General features: G+C 36.1%; 1 protein-coding gene across 5 annotated transcripts in view; it reads left to right on the top strand.

Annotated features, from left to right (window-relative positions):
• The window catches only part of TBC1D22A (TBC1 domain family member 22A), a 186,592-nt gene that overhangs the window by 1,921 nt on the left and 158,114 nt on the right, over nucleotides 1–26,557 (top strand). For all 5 annotated transcript variants that reach the window (XM_030015094.2, XM_041123584.1, XM_030015095.2 and 2 more), the window contains exons 2-4: nucleotides 836–892; nucleotides 3,072–3,412; nucleotides 4,161–4,340. In XM_030015094.2, the coding sequence (XP_029870954.1) occupies nucleotides 836–892; nucleotides 3,072–3,412; nucleotides 4,161–4,340 (578 nt within the window). The remainder of the gene's footprint in view (nucleotides 1–835; nucleotides 893–3,071; nucleotides 3,413–4,160; nucleotides 4,341–26,557) is intronic.

Here is a 26,557-nt window from a genome sequence, read left to right on the forward strand (position 1 = left end):
GTGGTGTTTAGTACAGGCTTAGGCAGATGTTAATGTTGTGTATGATTTGCTCCTCTTACAATCAGAGAGTTTTGTAGTAATAGTTTCCATTATGAAGCCACATGTAAATCTTGATGTATTTTCTGTGGAGTTTTTTTACTTATGAAATAATTTTATAGCTGAAAACTGGGAGGAAATGAAGTTTTAGTTTGTAGTTTTATTATTCACACAGTAACATGCTATTTTGTAATGTTAGACATTGTAGTGAATAAATCTGTCTTTGGAAGCTTATTTATTTCAAAGCATTTGGTTTTAGTACTCCCATGGCTTTTATTCTCTAACATGCCATCTTTTGCATTTGTCTTTAAATTTATCAGCCTTGTACTTTAGTAATGGTTAAGAATTGACTGGATGGATTTTGGGTGACAAGAGTTTATAGAAGATTAAATCTTTACAGACATTTCTTTGAGAATATTTATTTATTTTTTTTGCAAGAGATAAATGAAGAAATGATAAATCAGAATTCTGAGAGAAAGAATTTAAAAGCAGTGTAGATTCTTATTGTGGAGTTAACTTTTTTCCCTTGTTTTAATTCCTGGTCAGAAAAATAAGTCAGCCTAAGTTAGTCTAGGCCTCAAAAAGAGTTCCCATTTGGCAAATCTATGATTTTTATTAAGTTACTTTTTAGTATACATTTCAATTTCAGCTTCATTATTTTTAGTGGTATGTGGGATTCTTTGAAATGGAAAATACTTGGAACGTTTCAGTTCTGTTTATTATTGACTATTTACTTAATACACAGAAAACCCCCAAATGTTTTATTATTTTTGTGATAACTCTCTTTCTTTTCCTTTAGTATTCAACATGTATATGGAGCTCAGCATCCGCCTTTTGATCCATTATTGCATGGAACGTAAGTTAACCTAATTATTAAATATTCCAGGTAATTTGGATCTCCTCTGCCTTCTCTCCTCTTTTTCTTCCCTGTCGGCTATAAAGTTTATTGTTAGTCTTCCTTTTTCAGTTTTTGTCATAATCTTGACTTCTCTGTTCAAACTTCTCTTTTGTGACTTCCTGATACTTACCATATTGGGAGCAACAAATGAACTGTTCAGTTCTTAAGTAACATAGATTGCCAACTTTTTTTATCTGTTTGCAGTGCCTTATAAATTGGAAATTGTGTGGTAAATATTAATCTTAATTTAGCAGGTGAAGCTTACAACTCAGGTGTAAGCAGCTTTCCTGCATGCATCTCTGTTGATGGACTGGCTTTATTTGTCTATCTATAAAAGGAAAGAGTCAGGTTGTGGTATAGATCATTTTGAGGCAAAGGTGGGCATTTTGCTTGTGAGCGAGAAGACAGTAGGTAGAATAGATTTTACAGTGATTCAAAAGTTTATTACCTTAGATGATGATTATTGGATATAAGAACACAATATACATGAAAATGGCAACATTATGTTAAACACTTCTAGTAACCAAATAAATTTCATGCTGATAAATCAGAACTAATGCAAGTGAATGATTTTCATCTCCTTGTGGCTGAGGTGTTTAGCAAAATGCTGCATTCTGACAGCTTCTGCTTTTTATATTTTGCTTTATTGTTTTTTTTTTTAAGGCAGTTTGTTTTAAGCTTTGTCAAGGGCAAAGTTTTTTCTGGTTTATTGGTAGATTTCACAGCTTCTTTGAAACCAGCATTGCTGTTAAAATGTTGGTGTATGTGAGAATTTTGGGAAAATTATATGACCAATGAAATGAATGGCCCAAAGTGGTAAGGGCAAAAGATAATGTTAGAAGGAAAAGTATTGGCTTGGAAGGAGGTCATACTTCTAATAGCTTTTTTCAAGGGCTGATTTGAAGTGGCACAAGAAGTAAACATGTGCTAGTTAATTTTCAGATGATGCAGAGTTGAAGGCAATTGAAATGTGTGCCCTTGAGGACTGAAGAAAAAGGAATGGGATGAATTGGTTCAAAATGTGGAGTTAAACAGAGAGACAAAAAGTAAAAGCTTATTGCTTGGTATGATGACAGAAGAGGAGAAAGACCTTGCTATTTTGAACAATGATGACAAGTTTGGTGAAAGTGTCAATGTTGTACCACCTGTTAGGAAAGATATTCCCTGTAATGCATAACATAAACATTACTAACATTGTATGAAGACTGTGCAAGAACTTTTTCTGATTTCCAATTCTGGCTGCCTTGTCTTAACACAAAAAAGGTAAACTGGCACAGGCAGAAAGACAGGGACAGTTAGAAAGGACAATGAAGTTAATGGCATTAACTTTCTTTTGAGAGCAGACTGGGAAACTCTCTCAACTTTATGCCTTATTTAGCTGAAATCTGAAGGGAGGCATGATTGCTTTGCATTACTGTAAGTAAGAAAAAGTGCCAAGCTAGGGAGGGATACTTGGTTCATCTCTCTTACACTGCGTGTTGACAGAGGGACAAAAGTACACTTAGGGGTACACTTAGACTAGTAACTAGTGAAAGTAACCTGCTTATGAGAAGAGCAAAGTTCTGAAGCAAATTTGTGCTGGAGTGCCTGAATGGGGAGGAATGATAGATTTAATGAGTTTTAAGGTGAGACTTGATTTGTTTATGGCAGTGATTGTATTACATGATTGCTTATGATGATTTAGGAGTAGACTTGATTACTGCTCCTGTGTTGTTAAGCAGCAATTGCATTGAAAGGCCTGAAATCTCTACAGAAGTTCATGAAGCAAGAGAAGTGCAGTGTGTACTGTCTATCTTGTAAACTATTCTAGTATTATTCCTTTTATTTGACTTTGGGGTTGGTCTTTTTTTGTTGTGTTTGTTTGCTTTTGTTTTATTTTTTTAAGACAAGAGAAGGAAGGATTTTCCAGCTTCTATTCAAAGTCAAGAAGAGTCATTTTTTACCTGCCCTTGTTCTCAGACATATTCAGCTGTATGTTATCGTGGGCAGATGTAGCAGTAACATGAGTGGAGGGAGATAAATATTTGCTACCTATATAATGTTAAGCATGGACTTTTGGGCTTTTTGGCCCTATCCATAGTGTTTTGCTTACTCCATTGCTAGTTCTCTAAATACTGTTTTATTTATTTTTGAACAGCTTGATAAAACCAGGTTCAAAGCCACCTACAACTCCAGTGAAACTAAAGAAAGTCAGCACTTTCCAAGAATTTGAAAGTAATACAAGTGATGCTTGGGATCTTGGGGATGATGATGATGAACTCTTAGCAATAGCTGCTGAAAACTTAAATACAGAAGTGGTCATGGAAACAGCTCACAAAGTAATTCAGAATCACAGCAAGCTACAAGAACAGCATAAATTTCAGGAAGAACATCTACAGGAAGAGAAACAAGTAGAATCTGCAGAGCTGTCTTCAGTTGCATGTGGTGATAATAGGCTTGTTAAATCAGTCAGTGAAGGTCATACATCGAGTTCATCAGGTATGAAAAAGATCTTGAAAATCAAATGAGGAGAGCTATAATATTTGCCATTTAAGACATTAAGTGCTTCCTAACCTTTTCTTAATACCACAGGAAAATATTACTAATCAATATTGATTTATCTGAGGGAGATACTGCATGCTATACTAAACCGTAAAGCATGTGTGCGAGAAACACATGGGTGAGGGAAGAATAATTAAACTTTTTTGTTTGCAGCCTTAATAAATCCTCAATTTTGGAAGGAACTTGCACTGTTGAATGTATTTTAATGGTTAACTGCACCATGATGTATGCAATTAATAGTATTCCTACTATTGTGAAAAATTGTTATTAAAATGCTACTGTATAAAGTATCTTGAAAAACTGGAGAAAACCGTGCATGTTTTATGTATAAACTTCAAAGTAACCAATTGGAATGATTTCGCAGGGTTGTTTTTTTTTTTTTTTTTTTTTTTTTTCAGAATGGTGAGGGGGATAGAAACAGCTTTCATTAGCACAGAGATTTTAGAAATCAATTAGCCTTGCTGTTAGTATGACCTCTAATTGATGTGTTTTAATTGTGGAATACTGCTTGGAAGAGGAATTATCTTCCTCCTAAATCCAAGTAATTTGAAGTCCAAACTTGTGCTGTACTTGAGTTTACATTTCTCCAAAACATAATTCTGTTTTAAATTTACAAATTAAATTCAAGTTGTTAGTAGCCTTTGCGCTAGCTGAGGCTAACTGTTATGCTTCTTTTTCCCTTCAGATAATGCGAGTGAAAATTCTTCCATGCAGAGATCACAGTCCCTGCCACAAACTTCCACACCTCCCTTGGTGAGTGGAATGGCAGACTATAATACCTCAGTTACTCCTGCATTAACTGAAAGAGAAGCATCCCGATTAGACAAATTTAAGCAGCTGCTTGCTGGCCCCAATACAGATCTTGGTGAGTATTTCTTATAGGAGCTATGAATTACATTAAATTATTCTTTAACTATAAAATTTTCCTGTTTGTTGTACTGTTCTGCCTGATGGTTTGGTTAGGATCTAATCTTTTCAACATTTAGAGCTGATCTTGCAAAAGAAAGAATAAAATTGAATGCTTGTAGTATTCATGCTTGTAATATGCAGTTTGCATACACCCTACTAATACTTAAGGTGTTAGATGGCTTCTTGTTCTTTTCTTTCTCACATTGTTTCTTCCTACTGGACTAATCTCTGGAGAAAAATCAAAGTATAATTAGCTGTGCTTAGTGTTAATGCCTGATAGTGAAACAGCATGCAGTACAAGAATGATTCTCACGCTTAGAAATATGAATGTGAAAAATGAGACGTGAAAGTATTACTGCTTGTCTACTCAGTGAGCATTCCTCATGTTCACAGACTGATACAGTAGTTCCGTGTTTCATCTGTGAATGCTGACATTAATGTGAAAACAAATATATTGTCAGATAACTTGACTGTTCCCTTTGTGCCCTGCATTGTAACTGCTGAATAGTAAATACAAGTGCTGAGAGGGTATCACAGAATCAAATGGCTTTGTATCCCAAGTGAAAATCTGGAGCGAGTAGAGATAGTACACTACATTTGGAGAACTTGGCTGGTTACTCAGAAGTAGGAGTTTATGTCAATAATTGATAAAATGACTTTTAGTTAAACCATTCTGGAAGGTAACTACAGGAAACCCTTATGGAAGGAAGTAGAAACTGCACGTTTGTGGTTCTTGAATTGATGCTTTCCTGCCTTGTAGTTGTTGTGAGACTTCTTCAATATAATGTAGTCCAAGTTGTGGCTTTTTTTTTTTTTTTCTTTTTGCGCTGTGTCTTATTGTGCTATATGCTAGCAAAGTAGAACTACAGAAACAATACTAGCTAGATGAAACTTAACACTTCAGTGAGTTATAGGACATTCTTAGAAAATGCAACTGTGAATAAACTCTGAGGTGTCAAAACAAATTACATATTTTATGTAAGCTTGAAAGTGGTAATCAAATATCACTTTTTCTCCCTTTGATCCAACAGATGTTATGAGCTATGTGATTGTGACAGACATGAAAACTCATAACTTTTAAGAATGCTGTAATGGTAGAAATCTTTGTTAAGTAAGGTTATAAAGTCAGAGGGAAGACAAAGTTTAATTTAAACCTATGCATTTCACTTTTGCTGTCTAATTAGATAAGAATACTTTCCCAGTAGATGCAATTTAGGGATTTGAGTAAGATATTTTGGAAGGGAGTGAAAGAAAATTTCCACTCTTATCAGGAGTGCAGTCACCCTGACTGTGATGAGAGTTTAGTCAATGTTACTTAAAAAAACTGTTTGGTTTTTTCCCTATTGAACTTTCTAAATCTTACACAGAAATATACATAGGAATATGAAATTTGAATATATTGCTCTTGATATTATTAAAATGTGAAAAATATCTAATAAGCTCTCAATAGTCTTTCTTGTAGATATCACTAAATAATGCCTTTTCTATGTCTGTTTATAGGAAGCTTGTCCCTTCTCTTGCTGCACAAACTGATGAGTATAGAATTTGAAGTTGTGTGAATTAGAAGTCCAGTTTTGATTTTTTGTTACAAACTTTTTGACTTCTGTATCTGGGATATATCCATTAGCATTTCCTAATAAATCGTGTATTATTTATAGATATTTCTTAGTGAAAGAAATGAACTCTATTGATGACACGCAAACTCTTGATGATCGTGAAGCTGTTGGTAGTAGGCCATATGTGATGGTAGAGCTTGGACTACATTATATGTATATATTAGGGAAAGGGTGTGTATGCATATATACATATGCAAACATGTTTATGCATATGACCACACGTACAGTTCATCAGAATCTGGTGTGTGCAGGTATGTATGCATTTTTGGGAGATGTTTGGCTTAGCTCTGTGTTACAATGAATTCTATGTTTAAAAAGGATTCTTGATTTATAATGACAGTGGTAGCCTGGCAAACTGTTGTGGGTTGTGTGTGGTGGTTTGGTTTTGTTGTTATTGTGTGTGGTGGTTTGTTTTGGTTTTTTTTCTTCAGAGTAATACTGTAAATGGACTAAGGTAGAACTAGGTTACAGGCTCCAAGCTAAGATTTGTAATGAGTAATGAAGGCACAGGTAGCTATTCTGTTGCAGCTGGCTCATTCTCTTTGTGTTGGTGTGTGTGTGTGTGTGTGTGTGTGTGTGTGTGTGATGTGGTATGTGTGGGTCTTTGTATTGTGTTAGATCCACAGATAGTTGGGTTTTGTTTGTCACGATGAATTGAATTAGTGAGTAGTTGTCTTGGAGACATTTTAGCAAATATTTCTGTTCATTTCTGCATCTAATAGTGTTGGTTTTGCTTGGAAGTAGTAGTAGCTTGGAAGTAAAGTATTTCTGTTGACTTTGTTTTCTTGATGTAGTTTTGCATATTGGTGAAAGAGATTATGCGATGTATCCTTTCAAAGCAATATGAAAATAAGTTAATCTGTGGAACTGAAACAACGTCATGTGCATTTTCAACTCAAGGCTTCTCTCTTATCATAATGTGAGAAATCAACATAGACTAAGAACACAAATTAATACAAATGACCTTGAAATCCTTTCAGTCACACTTGAATAATCATTATCCTATAAAGGCAGTGTAAAATGCAATGTTAGTCTTGTATGTCAACTAAAGGTTGTGAAAGAGCGTGTTCTTTCACAAGAAAACTCTCGAAAAGATGGATTATGCGTATAAATTTGTAAGTGAAGATTATTTTAGCCATTGAAGTCCACTAATAGATTTTGGACTTGGGTTTGGTCCATAGGTTGGATACTGTGAAGTTGTAGAACCCACATATTTCTATCAACCCGATCAAGTTATACACTGAGCAAAATAGTATGCCAGGTATAGACTACTATTTGGATATGAATCCACTGGTAAATATTACATAAATATATCATGACAGAGTCACTTTCAAAGTTTCTGTGTTCAGTTTTATCCAGCAGATGCTTATACACACAATTAGTTGTTAGTGAGGCACAATCTAAGAACATGAACTAGGAAAGGAAGAAAAAAAACCACCCCAGAATTCTCAGAATATAAAAGAATTAATACTTTTAGGTTACTTAGGCTCTTATAAATAAGAGTTATTTCCATGGCTTAAAAGTGCCCTTAACTCTTTTTTAATATTTTGTAGAGCTGAACTAATAAACTCACTCTTGTAATTTGTAATTGCCCTTCTAGTTGTTCTGAGTCTTCCCTTAAGCCCTCCTAACACGCTTTACTTCTCTGTCCTGCAGGCATTTTTGTTGTTTGCATGATAAACAGATGCAAATAATATGCCTTATTTCCATTTGGCACTTTTTATTTGACTGTTGCTATGCTGTTATTACCTCTAATATAAATGGGGAAAGTGTAATGTGAGTTGGATGTCAAGAGTAGTTAGCTATATGAGAAAAACCCTCAGTTCCTATAGAAATGTTACTTCTAGGTGTATGATATGTGCTGCAGGAGAGAAGTATTCAAGAGCCCTGACAATATACCTTCAAGCAGTAATATAACACAAAGAATGGGGAGATAATCTCAGAAAGTTAAAATTAGAGAATGAAAGCTGCTAAACAAGCTGAACCATGTTATGGCAAGAAATGTGGGCTAGTAGAAGGAGCCTGTTGTCAGAAACAGTTTTGGTTGGAGAGGGACTTGAGGTCTGACTGCTGTCAGTTAGATCATATTGAGGTATACTGGGTGCAAATTGAGGAAGCAGGATAGAACTGGAGAAAGCAGTACAGGTGTGTTTAGTAGACAACTGCAGAGTAGACTGTAGGGCCTATATGTCTGCACAGCCTCCTACTCCTGTTACTGCACGCCAGGTTACTCAGCGACAACAATTTATGCTAGTTGTTTTGTGCAATCAACCTGTGCTTATGCTTGCCTTGCAGTCAATTTGATGTAGATTTACTTCATTTCAGGCCTTGTCTTTCCTTGTAATGGACCTTGCGTTACTGAATGAAGATGGACTCTGTGCTTGCAGAATCTTCTGCAAACAATTGGTTGCTTTAAGAGGTGGCAAGGGGATGGGACTTTAACAAAGTGGCATAGGGAGTGTCTCTGAGAAGAAATTTCTCTTTTTATCAACAGACCACTGTTTACATATTTGAGAGGGACAGTGCTGTTATGTCTGTCTGGTTTCCAATGTAAGTTTAATTCTATTAAATTTGTTAGACTTGTGTTTTTAAGTAGCCTTGTACAATCTCTTAGGGAGCTGTTTACTATGCATATGCAATGTAAGCAAATTGTGTTGATAAAATCAGACTGACTTATAACAACAAACAAGTTGTAACCTCAGCATAGCAGATATATGATGGGTTTTGTAATATCAATTTAAAGAATAGCCTATTAAAACACTTCCTTAACTCCCTCTTTATCTTCAACTAATTTTCTGCTTTTTTTACACACATGTAGCTAATGAGCATGTAATTGGATGTCAGAAACATGTATGTTTAAATCAAACAACAACCAACAGTAAGCTTGGTATACTGTGTTCTATTGATTTAATAAAGCTTCATAACATTGTAATGCTACTGTTATGCAACATGGCACGTTATCAAAATTTTCAAAGACAAAACAGCTCATTTCTTAAGATGTAAAGTTGTTCTGCCTGTTAAGGTGACTTTTCTTTCTACTTAGTCACAACGTATTCCAAGTTGAACAAAATAACATACTGAAGTTTTAGCATACTACCTTGGTAAAAATAATAGAATGCCCTGTAAAGGCACCCATGGAAATGGTAAAGCATTCCTATCTTAAATTTACTCATATTTCTGTATCCTATATTAACCTTCAAAAGCTCTGTTTCACTGCACTTTTTTTAAACTCTTACTCATTCTGACAAAATCTCTAAAAAGAAAACCTTTGCAGAGAGCACTACAAGCTGCTGAGTGGGGTGCTGTCTCCTTAGCCAGTCCTTTGCTACAGAAGTAGTAGATAATGTTGTGAAGTCTTTACAGAACATATAAAGAATAGCTGAGCCTTTGATTAATCTGATAGCAAAAACTAATTCCATAATTTTACAGGAATTACAAATTGTGTAATCTCAGATTATCTCGTAACAGTAATTGGTTGCCTCTGTGTACTATAATAAAAGAATTCTAGGGTGGTTCTCTAGCAATGAAACTTAGAAAGAAAACTTATTAGATGTGGTTTTTTTCCCATTACAGTTGTCACCCGTATTGTTGCAGCAGCTTGAAAAGTAGGATTTTCCTATTTGTGCTTACAGTTATTTATACATTCTAGATGTATATTAAACCTGATTAAACATAGTAATTGTCTTTTATTTATGGTTCATAAACATAGTAGTCTGTAACAGCAATCTGTTATGTCCTTTAAAACTGTTCGCCAAACATGTTATGGAAAATTTTCAATAACTTTACAAAATGTATTAATTGAAATGAATGTGATTAATTTTGTTCCCAGCTTCATTAATTTATCTGCACTGAACTGCATAGTGATTTCTCTCTATGCTCCTAGTCCATCCATATCAATTAGAATTTTATTGCCCCCTGCAGTTTTGAATTATCTGTAGTTGATCACATTAGTGCTTATTCTTCTTCCAGTTCGTTGATATACAGTATAAAGTGAACATGTCCTACTGCTGCTTCATGTGACATGCTAATAGTCATAACTATCTTTTCAAAGTATTATCACCAAAAGGCGTCCTCTCTGATTCCTGTTCTGTTCTAGTTACGTAATCTGCAAAACATGCTTGCCTTTTCAACTAATAAACAAGACTAATAAAAAAAGGTCAGTACTCTACCAGTAGGCTTTGGAACATCTCTTTTTTTAATTTAAAAAAAAAAGTCTTACGAAAGAAATCAGTGCTAAATATCCATAAATGATTCCTTATATTAATTGCTTTTTTGCAGATTTAGTATTTTGTCTTCCTATTTTCTGTGGCTTGGTCTCATAACTTGTGGTTTCAGGTCATAATCAGTGTTTATTCTGATTACTGTTTTAGTGGGAAATTTCAATTTAAAGGTATTAATTTATTATTTTTAATTGTAACTAGGTGGTGATAGGTTCTTGAAACAATTTTGAGAGGATTTTGCATAGTTTGTCTCCTGTGGATGTATTTCTCTTCTTTTGTAAAGATATTTGACTGACATAGTAATCATTGCATTACATAAGTGTTGACATTTTTAACTGGTTTGCTCTGTATTGGATCAGTCTTTAAAGTTTTTTTTTTATGAACTTTTTATTTTCTTCCAATTTTTCCTCTCTGTTTTCTGTACCTTCTCTGATCTCAGGTTTTCAGTGTTTTGTGGTTTTTTTTACGGTTCTGCTTTTACACCTCTATTTCCTAGTATTCAAAATACCAGTTAAAATAATTAATTTAGTAATTTGGGACTGCTGTCAATCCACTCATCCCCCAACCTGTGCTGATACTTGTGATTGCCCCTACCCAGGTGCAGGACTTTACACCTGGCCATGTTGAACTTCATGAGGTTTGCCTGCGTGCACTCCTCAAGCCTATCAAGGTCCCTCTGGATGCCATCCCTTCCCTCTAGTGAATCAGCTGCACCACTTGGCTTGGTGTCATCTGAAATTTACTGAGGGTGCACTCGATCCTGTTGTCCATTTAATTGGTGAAGATATTAAATAGTATTGGTCCCAGTGTGGACCCTTGATGGACACCACTTGTTACTGATTTGCACTCAGAATTGAGCCCTTGACTGTAATTCTTTGGACATGGCCATTCAGCCAATTCCTTACCCATCTAACAGTCCACCCATCAAACTCGTATCTCTCTAATTTAGTGGGAAGAATGTTGTGGGGGACTGTATCAAAGGCCTTACAGAAGAATTGCAGTTGGAATCAATACTTTCAAGTAGGAAAAAATGTAGATTTGCATTGTTTTCTTTTAGCAAGGATTTGTTAATTTTGACTTGAGCAAAGGCTCCTTCCTGTTCCATGTTCTAAACACCACCTATCATTGAATTAAGTTTTTACTGGGGGGAAAAAAAAAAGACTAAGACTGAACAGCTGCAGATCCTATTAACAATAGTCTTCCCCTTTTCTCAGCTCTCAAAAAGGAGCCTGTACCCTAAATCTTTGCCTTTTTTTTTTTTTTTTTTTTTTTTTTTTTTTTGTCAGGAGCTTTGGTATTCAGATATGACTCAATTAACGAATGGATATGGGACATTGTGGACTCCACAGAAGAGCCCTAGTTCTAAGGTTCTGGACTTCTTTCAGGAAATACTTGCCTATAAATCGAGGATCTCTTATCTCATTTTTGTTAATATCAATTGCAGCAGCATGGCACAGAGAGTAAAAGTGTTTCTTTTTGTGCTGAATTTCACAGAAAGCATTCTAGGTTAGAACCCTTGATCTGAACACCACTCAAAAAGAAATGTGCTCTTACCACGGTCTTTAAAACTCCCATGTTATACTCATGGCAGTAGGTTCCTTTCAGCAAGAGTGGAGTTCTGTACTAATTCTGTTTCCAAATGGGTTTGGATGTAGAGCATTGCAGTGGGACCATAAGTTCAGCTGATGCGAAGGGGTTACTGTTTAACAACAACAAAAAAATAATCCCAGAATTATCATCCAAATTCCTGTGTACTCACAAGATTACCTTGGTAGTTACCACTAACTGATCATTGAAAAAAAAAAAAAAGGTAATTAGACAGCATTCTACTACAAATTGCAAAATTCATTAATTAAAAGATTTTTCATGTCAGTTGAAGTTTTAGCTGAGTTTTTAGGAGATCATATACCTCTCCTTGTATTGATTGGTGATCAGGTGTTCAAAAATCATATTTAAGCCTGAGCCATGTGGTGGACAAAATGATTCAGAGGGATGTTTTACTCTGGATGAGCTGGGAGAAAGAAAGGTACTATATGATGAAGTATTCTGGTAGGATTTTTTTTTTTTAATTATTTTTCTTCAGTGTGCTGTCTCCCTTTCTTTCTGGATAGCATCATGAAAGCTGAACTTACACAGACACTATGTGAAATTGCATTATCATAGTAAAAGAGACTTGGGTGAGAAGTTCAGTGTTGCTTGTGGTAGTCATAGACTCTCCGAGGGAGCAGCCTTGCCTGCTTCCCACAGCATTGTGCAGATGACACAGCAGGGGAGGAACTTATGAGGAATGGCACCAACAAGGCTTTTGAGAACTTTGAACTTTTTGTGGGCCCTGAAGCTTTTGAACATCAAGATTAGCAATTTACATCTTGTAGTGAGTGGTACATTCTGCTTGTAAGTCAGTTTACCAAGGCTCAAGGAAGTGTAATTCATCCTGTATGTTTTCTTGCCACCATCTCTTCCACTGCTAAAAAAAATAGAAATCTAAGTTATAGTTAGTTACTTCATTAGCAAGAAGTCCAGAACTGGAAGATAGATATAAAAATATATGTAAAGCAGTTATTGCCTGGGAAAGTAATCACGGTGGAGCATGTTTCACTGCTGCCTTCCTGATACTGATTATTGGTTAGATATGCCCTCACATGTCTCAGCAATAATGGACAACTACGCTGGAGATGTAGTGCATGTTCGCAGTTAACTGAGAAAACCTTATGTGGATTAGAGGTTATGGGCTAGCCTTTTACAGGAATTTGATGTAATAGAGATGGGAAATTAGGGAAAAGCTTTTAAAACTTGTCTTGAATGTTTAAAAAAAAAAGTAGCTCTTTTTGTTTTAATGGAATCTTACAATCATTGGACTTATTGGAAATACTATTTTCAGTTTAGGTATAGATAAGGTTCTTTGACAGCTAGGTGTTTGTTCTTGGTTAATGCTGACAATTAAAATGAGAGTAAAAGGATTTCTCATGGTACATACTAGCAATTTTTCATTTTTTGTGAACTGTGAGCTAAGTTCAGCTTCTCCATCTCCTCTAGTGCTTGACCACAAACTGAAATTCAGGCTTGTTACCTGTCTTTCTAAATCTGTGAAACATTTAGGAGGAATACACTACTGTCCTAGTAGTCTTCTCACTTTGAGTTGATAGGCAGACACTAGCTCTCCTTAGAGGCAGGGAATACTAAAATACCAGATGCCTGAAAGTGGCATGGAATGCACTATATTAATATGAACAGAGAGAGCCAAATTCAGTAGTTGAAAGGCAATCTGTAAACAATTTTGGATGACCAAGTCAATTAATTCATTTTGCAAGATTGCCTGCTTTTTTATTTGACTTTCCCAAGCTCAAATTTGAATGCATATGGAGGAAGTGATCCAAGAGTAGAACTGTAGCTCGTTAGGTGTATTCCATGTGAAATTCTTTGCCTGATCAGGATCTTCTTTATTTCATACATTATGGAGTTTATCAGCAGCTTTCCTCCTAACCCAAAGGTATTGAGGGAAATTATAAAAAGAAAGGAAGTCTTTGCTTTTCTTATGTGGTAAATAAATGGACATTGTAGGTAGACCTACTGGTTTGGGGTTTTTTTTTTGTTAATGGGGGAGCTCTCTAGTTCTAGCTCTTGTGAATAATTGCATGAATTTTGTGGCTCGGTAATCTAGACGTGTATCTATTAATCCTTGTTATTTTAATTGTGCCTTTCTTGTATTATAGTTTCACTATGAAGGACCAGTGTCAGATTGCATTTTCAGTGTAGATATTGCAACAGTGGTTTTGGTTTTTTTGTTTGTTTTTTTTTTTAAAGTCTGTTTTGGAGGAGTCTTTTCTTAATAACATGAAGCTTTAGTATTGTAATAAGTAAATTTATGCCTTGATTATATGTTCTAAATGCATATGACTATTTGAAAAAAAAAAAAAAAAGGTTTGGGGGATGGAATACAGCTGACACTGTCCAAAAGTAAATAATTATTACTTGGCTGTTCACTTAAAAACTAGATCTTTCTTGTGATTCGTCAACAGACTGCAAAATTCCATCTTCTCCCCAAACAGGAGAAATAAATACTGTCTGTTAGTTCTAAAAAAGTGGCAAAATTGTCTCCTTTAATTAACTGGTACTGTAAGTGGTATTTCCTATTTTCTCTATTTCTGTATAGAGAGATACCTTAGTTCTACTTAGAAAGTTTGTCAGAGACTGTTTGAATGGCTTTAATGTAAAAATAAAAAGAGTTGATGATGCACAGAAATTGAACATTGGAGGAGAACTATGAAAAACTATAATGCCGTTTAAAATCTTCTGCTGGCATAGTTGTTCTCTATTACTTATTTTCATAATTTACATCGCTGGCTTCAGTTGTTGCAATTCTTTCTTAGCAGTTTTATTAATCTTCCTTTTGCCTTAGTTTTCCTAGTTTTCTGTTCACTTGCTTTCTCATACCTTCTAACACCAACCTCATCTGCTTCTCCAACTTTCTATGTGAAATAGCGGACAAGATGTACTTTCCTGCTCTTTTCTCGCAAAGGTCCTGAAAAAGGTCTTACCCTGTATTTACAACATTGGATTGGACTTTATTTCCTGTTTTCTGCATGCATTCAGAAGAACTCTTTGTTCCATTGAGAAGATTAAGGGCAGTGTTTGCTTAAAAAAAAATTTAATGAAGTGCCTAACAGAGCTATTATGCATTTTGGAAACCAGTTGCTCTGGTTGCCATAGTAATAACAAGCCCTCTATTAAAGCTATTTTCTATATGTACTGCCTGTATTATAACATGCTGTTGGGGGAGCTGCAGTTCTGTGCATCTATGCTCTTGAAAGAATTTTCCAGCTTTGTATAGTTAAATTATCCAAGGAATTTATGTTATAGGAACATAAAACATGTAAATCTAGTTTATCATATCGATTGTGGGGTTGTTCATGCAGGCCATCACTTCATGTAGCTGTTTACAGTAATGTCAATGAAATAACAGCTGTATCAAAAATGAATAATGCATACAGAGAAATTTTGAACTCCTTTAATATTTCTTGACTTATTTTTTATTTATTTGTAACTGATAGAATGATGAGCTTGTAGTTCCAAGAAAAATACTTGTAGACTTGGTTGTTTTGCCTTGTGTGTTTTAGGTGTAATGGGCAATAGCTCTAGTAATAGCTTGTGGGGTTAGAAAGCTGGTAAATTAATGGCATGTTTTCTTTGTAGAATACCCCATGAAGTATTTATGGAATATGAAAAATCTTTAAATCTACTGCAGTAAAAGGATACTGTCCTAAGATTTCTTTTAGAATAATTGCTTTCAACTTTTTCTTCAGAGAGAGAAATCAATATCTGAATGTATTGTAGTAAACCAGATAAAACAAATTTTTCCAAAGGTAAATAAATTATATAAATTTGAAGCATTTCCATACCACATTATCCCTTCATAATAAGATATCTTAACCCAACAGTGTTTCTGCAAAAAATAAATGCTGTGTCCTAAGCAGAAGTGACAGTTGGCTAGTACTACTAAATGGAAATATTTTTGGTCTAAAATCTATGGGGTTTTATAAATATTTTGATACTTATTGGTTACAGAATTTTGTAAAATAATGAGACAACTGAAAGAGAGAGTAGCAACTGTGGTTCAAAGTGTTGCTTCAGAAAGTATCCTTTCAATCTGGGACAGAGTTTATAGGCAAGGTTTTACAAATACTGGTTTTGGATCTGGCTAATTTCAGCTCTGAATCAGTTGCTTAAACTTAATTCTGTGCTCGCATTTTTAACAAGTGATTGTGTCTGTGATAAGAATGTTTTACAACTGCTTATTTTGAAAATAATTGTTCTTGAATTTTAAGAAAACATTAATCATTTTGAAGCAAGGATTTTTTTGCAGTACTGTCTTGATTGAAAATGTGTGTCTGATTTGTAGGTGGCATTAAAACTCCTTTGTAGAAATCCTGTGCTGGGGAGCATGTTCTCCAGCTCACAACTAGGACGTCTGATGCCTTGGGAAATCTACAAGGGGAGAGAGTTAGTATAATGACAATAAATTGGAATTATGCTTTGACTAGGGAGAGTGTAACATTTCAACCAATGACAAATAGTTTAATGGTTAATTAGATATTAAATAGAGGACAAGTTTCAAATATAAGCACAAGTACATTTCCTTAGTACTCAAAGTCTTGGTTGAGGATGGATTTCTTCTGATGCCTTAATTTGAAGTGTTGGAAACTATGGGTAGACATATATAATCAAATAGGTTTTTATAAGACAGCAATTTCCAAGTTTGAGACCTTCACACCTGTACTTCTATACTGCTGCATTATCTGCAATAAAAATGAATAAACTTACTGTGTAGTTGGAGTCTATTTGTACACTACACAGCAGAAATGTGGTAGCTTTAGATTCGTTCTGTATTTGCCCCTAATTTCAGTCTTTCATGTTTAGCTTTATTAGAAACAAAATTGAGAACACCTTAGTAGCCAAGGACTAATATGGGGAAAAAGGCATGCCCATGACATCACAGGTATAGAAATGCTTTGAATATTAAAAAAACCCAAACCCAAACAAGCACCAAAACAAAACCAAAAAACCCCAATAAAAAAAAAAAAGCCCGCAGCACTTTAACGCAAGTCTTTTCTTCAGAACTATTGTGAAGGGGTATCAGCTTGGCCAAGACACTGTTGTGAATGAAAACGGGATAAAAAAGCTGTGAAGTTCAGATGAGCTTTTCTTTGGAAGAAAAACTAGAATTCAACCTCTAGTTGGTGTAAAAGATTAGCCATTCCTACTGCTGTGTAAACAATTATAGAAATCAATGTAGAGATCAGTAGTTACCAAAAATTCTTCCGTTTTCCCCAATTATAGTTGCATTTGGATAGGTGCTCTAGGAATGTTCCCCTCAAAGAAGTAAGATCAAGTAAATTGGATTTTGTATTTATCCTTTGCCTTAATTATTAACAATAATTGAGTAAATATGTTTCAGAAATTAAATATAACCTGCACTTAGACTCTTCATTTTGACCATTGGATGCTTTTTCTGCCTTTGATGGTGTATAGACAAATTTTTTTGATGGTTCTTTTCTGTTCTACTGATCTTCCTTCCTAAAGATGACCTGGAATAAGAGTAGAGTGCTTAGGTGTTAATGAGGAGAGAAAGGCCCTAGTTACACTTTCGCTTGTTGGAAATTGATCAGAGAAGGCTTGTACATTGTGTATTAACAGCAAGTAATATATACTAGGTTTATACTAAGTGCTATAATATATAGTGTAAAATATAATTTCCCTTCTTTTGGATGTTACACTAAACTGTATACTAAAATGAAGTAAAGAACTCAAACTTCAAGGGCTAAGTGTAAGAGTCAAACAGCTATAGTATTTTGGTATGCATACAGTTCCAGCTGCATCATCGGACTTTCTGTCTTTCAATTTACCTGCTTCATCTTAGCAAGTTATTTTTGGCATCTCTTTGCATTAGTTGGCATTCATCCTTTTGTTTTGTGAATCCATTGGAATAGTCACACATGATGGGGGGGAAAAGACAAAAAATTTTCAGGAAAGGAAAGAAATGAAAACTTCTGCTGGTGGACAGGTTGAAGAGATAACAGGTTTCCCATATAGAAAGCTGACAGAAGTTAGACAAGTAGTGCTTCTTTTTCTAGCCTCTCTCTCTTCCTTCTCTTTGTGAAGATGTAGCATCTGTGGATGTAGGTGAGGACTATTCAGTCTCTTTGAAACTGTGAGATGGGTTCCAGGTTTGGAGCTTCTGTGGCTGTCAGGAGCCACGTGGGGCTGGTGACAGCTTTCAAGGCCAGACACTCAGGCATGCGCAGATAAACACAAGGCATTCTGCTTTCTTGGATGCCAGAAAGGATTCAGTATCAGATGTTGTGTGAGCTGACGTCTTGCCTTGGTTCTTATCATGTCAAGGCTGTTTATAAGAGCAGCATATCATACCTGTTTTCTAACACTGTTTTGTCAAGTGTCTTACTTGCTTCTGTTTCTTGGAAAGATACCGGTTTTAGAGGTCTAATCAAATAGTTTTTTCTTTGCATGACATCTTTGTGGATTTATTTGCTCTTAAGTCAAGCATCTGACCTCTGTCAGGCATTTCATATATTTTTGTAGCTCTTTTGTGCTCTCAACAAATTTATTTCTAACTACTTGCTCCCTTAAGCATGCTGTGTGTTACATATTGGCCCAGTATGGAACTTTTTTTAAAAAATGTCTTTTTATCATGTGTTATATGGAGAAAATTCAGCCTTAAATGGATTTTCTGTTACAAGGTACTGTAGAATATGAAAGTACTTAGCACTTCTCGGTGAGAAAGTTAAATGTTTGGTAGGAAACATGGAAGGAAAAGGGAAGAACCAGGTGTTTAAAAGAAAAGTTAATGAAAATTGGATTAAAAAAAAGTGATACTGTGGCAACTAAGACTAGAACTTGCACAGGCAGTGGAAGCAGGGGCAAGTATCCTGGTAAGAGTATAGGGATGTTGCCTGGTTGTGCAGGGATGGGGTCAGGAAGGCCAAGGCACGGCTGGAGCTGAACTTGGCGAGGGATGCAAAGAGTAATAAGAAGGGCTTCTACAGGTATGTCAGCCAGAAAAGGAAGGTCAAAGAAAGCGTATGCCCCTGATGAACATGCCTGGCAAACTCGTAACAATGGACAAGGAGAAGGCTGAGGTACTCAACCCAGAGTCCCGAGGAAATTGGCCGATGTAGTTGCCAAGCCACTCTCCATGGTATTTGAAAAGTCATGGCAGTCAGGTGAAGTCCCTGGTGACTGGAAAAAGGGAAACATTGCACCCATTGTTAAAAAGGGTAGAAAGGAGGACCCTGGGAACTACTGACCTGTCAGCCTCACTTCTGTGCCTGGGAAGATCATGGAACATATTCTCCTAGAAGCTATACTAAGGCACATGGAGGACAGGGAGGTTATTCGAGACAGCCAGCATGGCTTCACCAAGGGCAAGTCTTGCCTGACTAACCTAGTGGCCTTCTGTGACAGAGTGACTATGTCAGTGGACAAGGGAAGAGCTACAGATGTCATCTATCTGGACTTCTGTACGGCCTTTGATATGGTCCCCTGCAACATCTTTCTCTAATTGGGGGATATGGATTTGATGGGTGGACTCCTTGGTGGATGAGGAATTGGTTGGATGGTCACATCCAGAGACTCAATGTCCAGACGGAGATCAGAGATAAGTGGGGTTCCTCAACAGTCTGTATTGGGACCAGTACTGTTTAATATCTTCACCAATGACATAGATGGTGTGATCTAGTGCACCCTCAGCAAGTTTGCAGACCACACCAAGCTGAGTGAAGTGGTTGACATGTCTGAGGGATGGGATGCCATTCAGAGGGAGCTGGACAAGCTTGAGAAGTGAGCCCATGTGAACCTCATGAGGTTCAACAAGGCCAAGTGCAAGGTCCTGCACCTGGGTTGGGGCGCAACCCATGGTATCGATACAGGCTGGGGGATGAGTGGATTGAGAGTAGCCCTACCAAGAAGGACTTGGGGGTACTGGTGGATGAAAAGCTGGACATGAGCCAGCAATGTGCGCTCGCAGCCCAGAAGGCCAACAATATCCTGGGCTGCATCAAAACAAGCCTGGCCAACAGGTTGAGGGAGGTGATTCTGCCCCTCTGCTCTGCTCTGGTGAGAACCCACCTGGAGTACTGGGGTGATAATCATGAAAGCTTGCTACTACACCTCATATGAATTCTTGCATAGCCTCTTTAAGTTGTAACGTGTGCCGTTTGTCACTGGCAAAATGCTAGTTAAGCTCACTGTAGTGAAAAGACAGGACCAGAATTTTATATGATTTTTAGAGTAGTCTGAGATCCTGGAATTTTGGAGGACTGTGATGTAGGGCAGGAGTCCGTGTTGGTGCAGAAATGGAATTTTCACATACCCAGGGCTAATGGTTTGTGATGAAATTGACTTAACTCTCAGATGCGCAATCATCTATCTAACATTTTCTGTACTGAAAGCGATTACCGTACCACTTATGAAAGCAAAACCAGAAAGAAAAGCCTTGAGAAAGTTGAGAAGGATCCTGTATGATATGACAACAGAGTAGAAGAGGTTATCAAATACAATAGGAAGTTATTAAATACAGTCCAAAAGGTAAAGTTCTGTGTCAAATAAGGAGAGTAGAACAGAATATAAATCCTGTCAGGGTAAATGCATGGAAGCATTTCTAAAAGAGACTTTGAGAAACAACTTGCAAAAGGCATAAAAACTAGTGTTAAATGCTTTTTCTCAAATATGTTGGGAGAAGGAAAATTGCCAAAGATTCTGCAGCCCAGCAGGCAATCCAGGTGTAAAAAGCACACCCAGAGAGGATAAGGCTCTGGCAGAAGAACGTAAATAATTGTTTAATGTGTGTTCAGCTTGGAAGAATGTAGGGACATATTCACTCCCAAATCCTACATTATGGACAATTAGTCAGAGGATCTGTTTCAAATAAGTGTTATGTTGTAAAACAAAGATGTTTTGTCCTTGGTGTACATTTTTACTTCCCTGTCCAGTGCTGAGATTTTCTTCTAGAAAGAGCAGCCCTTTGAAACCCAGTGCCATAGGATATGTATGTTATTGTTTGGAATTACATGACAGCCAAAGCTATCTCTAATTAAAGGAAATGTATGTTCATTGCAGGATAGTGTCAGGAATGATAACTGATTTCTCTTGAAACTTGCTGAAATAAAAAATTATTCCTCCTTTCTCTTCAATTATCAAAGAATGACTCCTTAGTTCAGTAAGTCCTACAAGTAGTTGTTTATATTTAGCCTAGAAGCGGAGGTTTCATTTGAAATAGTGTCATAATTTAAATTCTCTTTGTGAAAACTGTCTTTGCTTGGTCCTGAACATAGTGGGAAAGCTCAGCTGCATCACAGGATAGAAAGTTTTACTAGAATAAGCTATATTCTAATTTGTTTGTATAGTTCCTATCTTTGGCCTTAAATGAGTTACTTAAGAGTAAGTGGAATTTTTGTCTTGGATGATTTGTCACTGATTTAATCATATGCTCCATGTTTCTGATTCTGACAGTAGATTTGCATCTTGTTTTACGCTTGCTTGTTTGTTGTGGTTTTTGGGGTTTTTTTTCCCTTCTCTTTACATGGGTTGTTTTTAGAGGTTAGCACCCATGTTTGTGCATTGATTCCTGTTTGGGTTAAGGGAGGAGGAAAAAAAACCAGTAAGGTGAAAGATTAGAGAGGGTTCAATGGGGTATACAGTTCAGAATGAGCAATTGATGTTACTTCAAAGTAATAAAAGTAGTTTCTGAGTTGCAACTTATTTTCTATTTTCTGCATATACTATGCTTATTACATAGTTTGTAAACGGTGTGCTTGTGTGTAACCGTAGCCAGAACTCGAAGCTTTAGCAAAATGATTGTGTAAGGAAGTAATAAACTGATGAATAAGATCTGTTTCCTTTCAGCCAGACTACTAGTGACACAAACAGATCAGACCAGGTAAAGCATGCTTGTTCATAAATACTGCATAAGGACTAGTGCAGCACTATGATGCGCAGTTGGAGATCGCTTGCTTTTGAAGTCTTGGGGCCTTCTTTGTTATTAAATCAACAAAGGAGCTTATAATCATGTTCTGTGGTGGAGGCGAAATACATATATAATTTGTAGATGTGTTTAGTTAAGGCAGATATTATCTCATTTATTTATTCATGAACTATACAAAATACCATTTTTCTAGTGTTGTTCATATTACATGCTTGCTTTGCCTTTGCTTGTTCTGACTGATTCCTGACTTTTTGAGTTTTAGAACAATATAACTGGTGATACTGTTACTTATGATTTAGCACTTGGTAGCTTGGGGATTTACTTGACACCGAAACATGGGTGAAATTGAAACTTGTTGCAGATGCGTTAGGGCTGTAGGCAAATATCTGAGCTGCTGACTGGCCTGCTTGGAGGCTGAGCTAACTCCCTAGGGTGTGGAGAACTACTGGAGGCGATGTGAGAAATTGCTGAACATAATAAACAACAGTGTGAGAAGCTGACAGAAGTTTTAGATGGCACCCTATGGGATGCCTGGATTTCACAAGTAGTAAAGGGGGAATTGTGTGAGAAATATCCAAACAGTGCCATTGCATGGAGGGGAGCACTGTGGCCACTTTGGAAGGTGCAGTGTTACAAGACCAACAGTGCCTAGGTAATAATTTCAGAAATACCAAATTTGGCTATAGCTGTAGTGAAACTGGGATCACTAAGGGAAGAAATAATTGGAGTTGATGGTTAATTTGGGGCAGAGAAAAGGAGGTGGAAGGGTGGTGGAAAAAGATTAAGTAATGGGAAAAAATGGTAAGGTATCTGACCAGGTGCTGTCCGAGGGTACCTGTTGGGCAGCTCGTGCTTGATCATTGCAGATGGAGTCTGACAATAAACTAAACCTGTTAAGACCATACAATATAAGTCAAACCTGCTTCAGCTGCCAGGAAGACTGAGGGGAGGAGGACTTCCTTGGCTGGCAAGGGGACACCTGGGCGGGTGGATCAAGAATCCCGTTATCACTGGCTTAGTGCTTCTTCCAGGCCTGTTGTGGAGCCACTACTCCATAACACGATGGTGGCTGTGGTCATTCACTGCCTATAGTATTAGACTGGGTGATAGTTCTTGCTTTTGACAGTCTCTTGAGAACTCGTAGTATTAGAATAGTATCTTGTCTGCTTTTGTAGACTAGAAAATTGGAATTGCATGTAAATCAGATTAATGGATCCATCTTCTGGTTGCTTTGGGAAAATTGCTAAAGGTGCTATGACCTAAAACTGTAGCATAAATATGCTTTTAATTGCAACACTGTTCTTGATCTCAGACATCTATTATGAAGTTGGCTGTTTCCGTTCTTTGGAATGCAAAGATTTTGTTTTAACTTGAAGTTCTTGGATAAACATCTATTTAAGGCCAAGTATCAAGATCTTCTGAAGATGATCACTTAATGCCACAATAACATAGTAATTTCTCTGTTCAGGAATTCCTGTGTCCTTTGTTCTGCTGCTCACCATCTCCCCTCTCCCCATCCTGAAAAACTAGTCCCTCAAAGCTATCACCATAAAGAACAAATTCCCAAGAGCCAAAAAGCCCATTCCAAATAGTAATGTACTCAGACTTTTGTTCTGCTTTGAAGTAGCAGACTGTTTTTCATCTTTTCCTGATGTAAAAAAAAAAAAAAATTAAAAAAATTCTATTTCTTGGTTTTCACTTCAGTAGTGTCCATCTTCCTGCTTTTCTTTGAAAGTCTCCTTAATGAAGCCTGTTCCTGTCCGGCTGTGTGCTGTACTCGAGCCTTGCTGCGTGTTGTGGCAGAGCTGTTTGCATGGTTTTTTTGTCATGTGTATTCTTGGGCTTTCTTCAGAATCCATTACAATCTATTGTTCATGACATCCCATAGCTCTTTGACTTTAGAACTGCTTTTTGTTTTCTGTTCTCAGTGTATCAGCAGCCAGTGTCTCTGCCATTGCACTTGATGCATCTCTGTGCCCAAGCCTACGTTTTTATCATGAATGGAGAATCCTGGGTGCCATTTCCTATTTAGTCTCAGTGAAATTCAGGAGTCACTTACTAAATATCAGAGAATTTCAGTTGCTTATTACATCTCTTTCCCATTGAATCCCTTGTGTTTGCAGTGACAGCATACTCATGATGAAGTATATTTGTTGTGCCAGCCTGTGATATGTAGTTCAATTTAAACTTCACCCGTTCTTTTAATCAGTGTTTATAGTCTGTACAAGTTCTGCTTTCATTGTTTCTTTGACACTTTGGTTCGCACTAAACTCTAGTAGTATCATATTTTTCTGATGCTACTGATATTCATTCTATATTCTTCCAGTGCCTATCAACTCCTTGAGATGAAGAATAAGGGAGGAATTTATGGGGATACCACCAAATTCCTTCGAGTTATGTGTATAAGCATGCTTTCATGCTTCCTCCATGCATATTTAGTGTGCAGAAGTACTGTGAGCTGCTTAATGTTTTTTGAAAGCATATGCTGCTGCTGCTGCTTATATTTTGCTTAGACTCTAATATATTAAAACTGCTTTTCCTGCTTTTGATATACTATATACCCTTCATATGTATCTCAAAAAGCTGTGGAAGAATAATATATTTCTATAGTAAGTTGTGAAGTGAGACAAAAAAAATTCTCGTTTTGATTTACAATACAGAGAGAAGTAATGGAAACAATAGTTCTATTCAGTAACTTTCAAGCTGATGGTTAAAAACACGTGGATTTTATATTATAGAAAGAAAACTACTATAACATTACATATGATGTCTACTTGCTTCATAAGATAAAATACTTTTCTACAGTGGGATAAATCTTTTAAAAATAATATAATAAAAGGAATAATCATGTTTACAAATGCAAACAAATTTGAACTTTTAAAAAAGTTATTGGGTAAACAGAGTGACTATAGTTCATGACAGCAAAATTACCTAAGTTAAAAAATTAATTTAGAATTAACTTGGGGTTAGAATTAACTTGATACTTAAGACATAAAAAGCGTTCTTCCAACAAAACCTTAAAGGTAAAATTTTCTTGTGAGAACTTTTTATAGCAGGACAACTGTGTTCAAAGTTAACTTTGAAATAAGGAAACCATATGAAAAAAATCTGCGAAATTTGCTGTCTAGACTTCATTTTTAGAAGCCCTATCAGCACTCTGGTGTTTGTAAGTTAACAACAGAAAATAGCCCAATCTTAGGGAGGTAACATGACATCAAGAATAATCACATTAAAACATATATCTTGTTTTTAATAATTCTGGTGTATTTAAATGTAGTTTGGTGATATACTGATCCTTTACAGTAGCTTGTCTTTGTGAAACTGAATAGAATTTTCTTTTTCTGATGGGAGTTGTTGCAGGCTTTAGATTATAGAATAGTAATGAACATTTGGACTTTATGTGATTTTTTTTTTTTTTTTTTTCTTTCTAATGCACATTCTTACATGTTAATTTTAAAACATCTGTGATGCAGAAAGTTGTAGTTAAATTTATCGTTACAGTTTGGTATAAGTAAGAAAGCAAGAGAGCATCAATCTCTGGGATTATTCTGAGATGAACAAAAACCAGGTTCCTTTGAAAATATTTTAAATAATTATTTAGATTTTATTTTTTTAAGCTACAGTTCTGTTTTAAAGATGGTACCACTTTTTAGTTAATAATTTAAGGTTTTCTTAACTATACAGTGAATTCTATTGGCTAGCAATGAAGACGGGTCTGGAATTTCAGTTGATGATTTGAGGAAGGATACAGCTGAAATATGTAGGGATGAGGGCCACAAAGGAGGAAAATAAGGAAAAAGGAAGTCTGGAGAAGAGGGTAAAATGTATAAATGGGACTCAGGAGTGATCTGTAAGTAGGAAGTAGAGGTTAGGAAATTAGTGTTGGAAGGGATGAAGGTTTGCTTTTGGTTTCGTAGTCATGCTGCTATCAAGGAACCTTGGTATAACAGTGAACTTCATCATTGTAACTACTATTTTGTATGTATCTCAGTAGGTGCTCCTTCTGAGGTACCTCTGTGCTTGGAGAAGGGGAAGTAAAAAGAGTTCAGTGCCTTGCCATATCTAGACCTTCTCTGAACCTAAAGTGCCTCTCAGTCTGCCAGTTTGGGCTTCCCTGACCGAAGCTCTCATGTTTTTTGTTTTGGAGCTAGGACTGGTAAAATGAGCTTAAATTTGTTTCTGCCTGATAGTGTATGGGTTTTTTTCCAGATTAAAGAGCAGGCAATAATTTGCCTATGCCAATTAGTAAAGAGGGCGGGGAAGAACTGTCATTACAATTTTTGTGCAAAGAATACTTGTGGTAATGATCAGCATGTTGGATAGGGATGGACTGAAAATAAGAAAGAAAATAAAATGTAGTCAGTTACAGTGAGTGTAGTTATTAACTCTGTATTATATTTAATCTTACTGTTAAAGACGTGGATAGGCTACAAGTAAAAGGAAATACAAGGCTGAGGAATCTTGTTTGCTGGAAATCAAATAAGTCAGTTCATATTTGGTGTGTTCTTGTACTTTTTCCTTTAGTATTTGGTATTCTAGTCTTTGGATTGCCCAAAGTATATGACTGAATTTATCTTCAGTCATGTTAATATGATATTCCTAAATGGTTAGGTATTCTGCTGTTTTGGTACACTTACACAGTAATACTTGTCTAAATATAAATTGTACTGACAGAAAATAACTTTGACTTATTTATGTACTCTTGCTTTAACAAGGTGTCACCTTGATGTCCTTGTACTTCTTCTATAGGAAAGATATAAATGGGTTCATTTAAAAAGAAAACTACAAACAAACCATAACTTTAAGTCAAAAACTTGTTAGGAGATTTTTTTTTTTTTTT

This window comes from Aquila chrysaetos, chromosome 5 (genome assembly GCF_900496995.4).
Source record: "Aquila chrysaetos chrysaetos chromosome 5, bAquChr1.4, whole genome shotgun sequence".
Lineage (NCBI taxonomy): Eukaryota > Metazoa > Chordata > Aves > Accipitriformes > Accipitridae > Aquila > Aquila chrysaetos.